Source organism: Rhagoletis pomonella, unplaced genomic scaffold (assembly GCF_013731165.1).
Source record: "Rhagoletis pomonella isolate Grant_MI unplaced genomic scaffold, Rhpom_1.0 Rhpom_scaffold_03539, whole genome shotgun sequence".
NCBI classification, from domain to species: Eukaryota; Metazoa; Arthropoda; class Insecta; order Diptera; family Tephritidae; genus Rhagoletis; species Rhagoletis pomonella.
Window position 1 is genome coordinate 912 of NW_023462091.1, and position 4,700 is coordinate 5,611.

At 36.2% G+C, this 4,700-nt stretch overlaps 1 protein-coding gene across 1 annotated transcript; it reads left to right on the forward strand.

Annotated features, from left to right (window-relative positions):
• Positions 1-476: 476 nt before the first annotated feature.
• LOC118754200 (paired box protein Pax-2-B-like) lies at positions 477-946 on the forward strand (the record flags this gene model as incomplete). The annotated part of the gene is given in 1 exon segment (XM_036489066.1): positions 477-946. A coding segment is annotated over 1 exon segment (381 nt), but the record flags the coding sequence as incomplete, so codon positions are not given.
• Positions 947-4,700: the final 3,754 nt, after the last annotated feature.

Here is a 4,700-nt window from a genome sequence, read left to right on the forward strand (position 1 = left end):
TTAAGTGACCAAAAGTTTATGCCCAGAATTTTGATGACAAAAAAATTTGGTCCCATTTTGCCCAAAAATGTATGCCTAAACCTTTAGTTACTAAAAATTAATGTCCCGTTTCTTTCATTTGTACATAAATTATCCATGCTCGCTCGCCCATTTCTCAAATCACCTTCATATCCCGGCTTCTAACCCACTTCCCGCTCTGAAAGTGATAATCCTCTTCCACCCACCCAGTGTTAAATATGTCCTAGACCATTTTACCAACTAACAAATTGTATTCTTCGTATTGATCAAAATTAGGTTTGGTTTTCCAACAGACGAGCGAAATGGCGTCGACATCAACGTGTGAGTCAGCTGAAGCAGCGAAGTTCCAGTTCACCGCAGGCCACCACTGCGACGATACAGCAACGATCACTATCACCAGCGGACAAATACGATGCTGCGACGACGGCGGCGATGGCAAGGCATTGCTACAACAACAGCAACAACAACAACAACGGCAAATCAAATATACCGAGCGCTTATTACCCAACACTGAGCGCGCTGCCGATGGGCCTTGCCAATCACCAGCATTCACCACAAACTCTGGATTACACACACAAAGCGGCGAACGCTATCATCCCTACAGCAAGCCAACAAGGCCGAGTAGGCGATCAAGCAACGGCACAGACACCCGGCGCAACAACACAGTGTCCACCACTACCGCTGTACGCCCACCACTCAGCGTTGCTGAACATGAATACTTATCTAACGACGGAAGCAAAAGCTCCATTACCTCTGCTTCCGCACCACACCGGCACCAACAACACACCGGTGACATTTCCATCGCACACAGCATCAGTTCCATTATTAATGGGCGGTGAGCATAGCGCTTTTCGCTCAATGGTGGTGAATCCAACACTGTCAGAGGCAATGCTTGCGCTCAACTTCACCCGGCAATATGTTAACGCAACGCAGCAATCGAAGTTACTGGTTGCCAGCAGTGGCAATGGAGGCAGTGGCGATTCGCCAACATCGCGTTCAACAACACCATCGGCGGCGACGACGCACTCGACGCACTCGCGGCAGTCAGAGGGGGAGGAAATCAATGTGGTGCTGGATGTGGAAACGAAAGAGGAGCGGCAATATAAAGATGTTGTGACAAAGGATGCAGAGGGAATGTAGAAATTAGGCGAGTTAAGGTGAGCGCATCTACAAACGGCGCAGGATGCACAAGGCTGACTAATGCAATACTACCCAAATAAAGAGAAGTAATGTGGAATGTATTTTATGGATTGTAATTCAGGAGTGTATGCGTAATTATTTAGTAACTAATTTTATGTAGACACTATTTGTTTAAATTTAAAAATTTAATTATTAGCGAACTGTACTCAATGCACTATCGATATATAATGTACGATCATTATACATATGTCTAATATTCAGTGTTGATTTTCTCAAATTTATTGTATTTAAATAATAATTAACTTAGTGCAATTAACGGTAACTTGAAATCGAACCAACTAAACTCCGCAATATAGTTTAAAAACAGAAAATACTCAATTGGCATTCATATTTTGATTGGAAAGAGGATAATAAAATAATCTTAAATATGGTAGGTAAATATTTTTATCGATTTCGGAACTGTCAAAAGTTTTTTTTAGCTATATAAAAACGATAGACTCTAAATGTTTGCTATGTGCCCCCACTTTAGAAGCCGCAAGTTTTATAATCACACAAAAGGGAACTGCAAGTGATGTGGCCAATTGTGTTTTGGAACTAAAGATCGTCTATTCGAGGAATTGATAGGTCGCGGCGACCTACCCCAGTGACTTCAAATTTAAGAGAAAATCGTCACGAAATCGGCACCGGAAGTCTGGACAAACTGGTTTCTCCACTTTTATCCCAGGTACGTATGTAAGTTGGTAAACAAACGAGCCAAAGAGGGATCACAGAACGGGTGCTGGTATTTATGTACCCATCACTGGCATTAAAATCCTTAATACTAAGGGCAGGGTTTTTTTTTTTTCAAATCGAGGAGTAAGTAAATTGGACCTTCACCAGTATAAACATATGAAAAAAAACGAGTGAAGGGCGTATTTAAAGGTATATTTTAAGACAACCAAATGGCCAGTCGGACCCTTTCCAAAAAGATGACCACTTTTAAGCCTGGCAGAAAGTGTTTTAACTTCTTTCAACGAGAAATGAAGTTGGTGTAACGAATGCAATGAGAGTAAAAAACTTGTGGAGTTCTGCACTTAGATCCTGCCAAAAGATCTTTTATCGATAATATATGTAGCTGCCATCAAAACAATGAGATTGAGCCAAACCTGCTTTTAAAAAGGATCGAATGAGGTGGGTAGTGATGATTTTTTATTGAACAACTCAATTTGGGATTCTCCTTTCGCTTACCAGATTAGGCAAGTGTTTTCCATTTTCTGATCAATTGAAAATTCTCTACCTTAATATGAGTCCCACTGCATAGGGACAAATTTATAAGACGGTGAAACAGCAAGTGAGTTCCGATTCTATACTAAGCAAATCCGAGTACGTGGGCTCCATTTATGAGAACCAAAGGCAGAAGTGCCGAAATTTAACATTCGAAAACTAAGCTCAGTTGGTCCTATAAATTGACCAGGAATATTTAGAATACCCACATCACACTTAAAACAAAGAGTGCTTGCGCGCTGCTGGGCCTGGAACACAACATTGTCAGCCGTATGGGTATGCAGGCCTATCGATAAATAGTAAGATATACATAAATAAGTTGACCTTACTAGAGAAGTAGTATTCGGCGACTTTAGCAGTTATGATCTTTTTAATAAAAATCATAATTTAACCCTCAAAATTGGCTTTCTACTTTTCCGATCATATTTAACCGTTATTTAATAATTTTTATTTTTTTGATAAAGAATAATCGTCATTTTTGGATTTTTATTTTTTCGATACATTTTTGATCAATTATTTTTATTTTTTCAGTCATATTATAACCGTTATTTTCAGATTTAACCTTTTGGATAATAAAAGATTTAAATCTGTAAAAAAAACGGCAGTCTCCATTATGGCGGTTAAAAATTATCGAAAAAATTAAAAATAACTATTATTTTTAAACGAAAAAAATAAAAGTCACAAAGTAACGCTAAATTTGAGAGCACAAAATCTAACGATTTTTCTTGATAAAAAAAAATAAAACTCTGAAAAATTATGATTTTGCAATGATCTAAATAAATAGTTGATATTTCACGGTTATTTTCAGTTCGTAGTATTATTGACAACTTAACCAGTAACGATTGCGATAAATAGGCATATCGGAAAAAGTCGATAAAAATCTATTTCGATAACGATATACATACATAGATAAAAATATAGTTATCGGCAATAATGTCGACTAATATTTGTATTCAAATAATGTCAATAAAATTAGATAAATATATCGATAAAAAATCTATAAAAATATCGTTTTTTTAATAACCTTTTTTATAAAACTACTGTTTTTCTTATGTATTCATGCCACAACAATCGATCTAACTGAGTAGAGATTAACAAAAGCCTATGCATACAGTTAGATACTTACATACAAACTTTCACATGAGGCACATATTTATGTATTTACATTAGGATGCATCACTCTCCAAACAAAAAAATGGTACATACGGGACGGAATTATAAAATTTATTATATTTTAAGACTTCCAGCAAAATATTACGGAAAAATGGCAAGATCAGTTAAAAAAAAAAAGTTTGAAAAAAACCAAGATGATAGAAGAGAGTAAGCTTAAAAGTTCTGCAAAAAAACCTTTAAAAATTGTATCAATTTTCAAATCAATCCAGCTAACGCAAATCTGAATACCTTTCCGAAATATTTTTGGCGGTATTCGACCGTATTTCTATTGTAATAAAACTATTTATAGAGTATATTTTATAATTTCGGTGTAAAACCCGCATTTTTTTTGTTGAGGCACTCTAATGTACATATGTTATTAAAAAGAAAATTCTTGTTTACATATCAGAGATTAGTTCCAACAATCATTAAAAACATGAAACTACGTGTACAACAAAGACTAGTATTAACGCCATTAGGCACAGAAAATGAACATTCGATGAAAGGTAAGCTTTTTCATTGTCAAAAAAGAAGGTGGTTTAGAAGTTAATTGAAAAGAAAAATTCTCCTCCTAGCAGCCACCAAAATGCTGGTCATCAAGAGGTCATTAATTCGTATAGCAATAGCAAGCATCAAAAATCGATCGCTGGAATTTTGACATTTCTTGATTGCTGACGCTTTTCAATCAACAAAATCAAAATCCTTTCTATTCGTATGGGTAGTAATTATAAATTTACATGTGTTATTCAATTCACATTACGTGTGAACCACTGAAATGTTTATAGATAGACAAATTGGTTTGCCTATTCGTTGTTATTGTGTTTAGCGAGTATAAAGCGCCAACTGTACAAAATATTCAATCCAGCCGTGTAAATATGTAGATGAATAAATTTTGGAAATTTTTAAAACCTTTTGTGTTAACTACCGCACACACTATTAAAGAAATGAAAGCTGTGTGTGAAATAGTAGCAGCAGCAGTGGCAGCAACTACAGAGCGTAAAAAAAAAATCGAAGTCAATCAGTCAGCCTTTCTACACTGCTGCCCAAGCCCAACTTGCTGTCCGCCTGCCTGCTTAAATGGCGCTCAAAATTAATAATTTGAATACTTTAATGAAAACAATGAATAC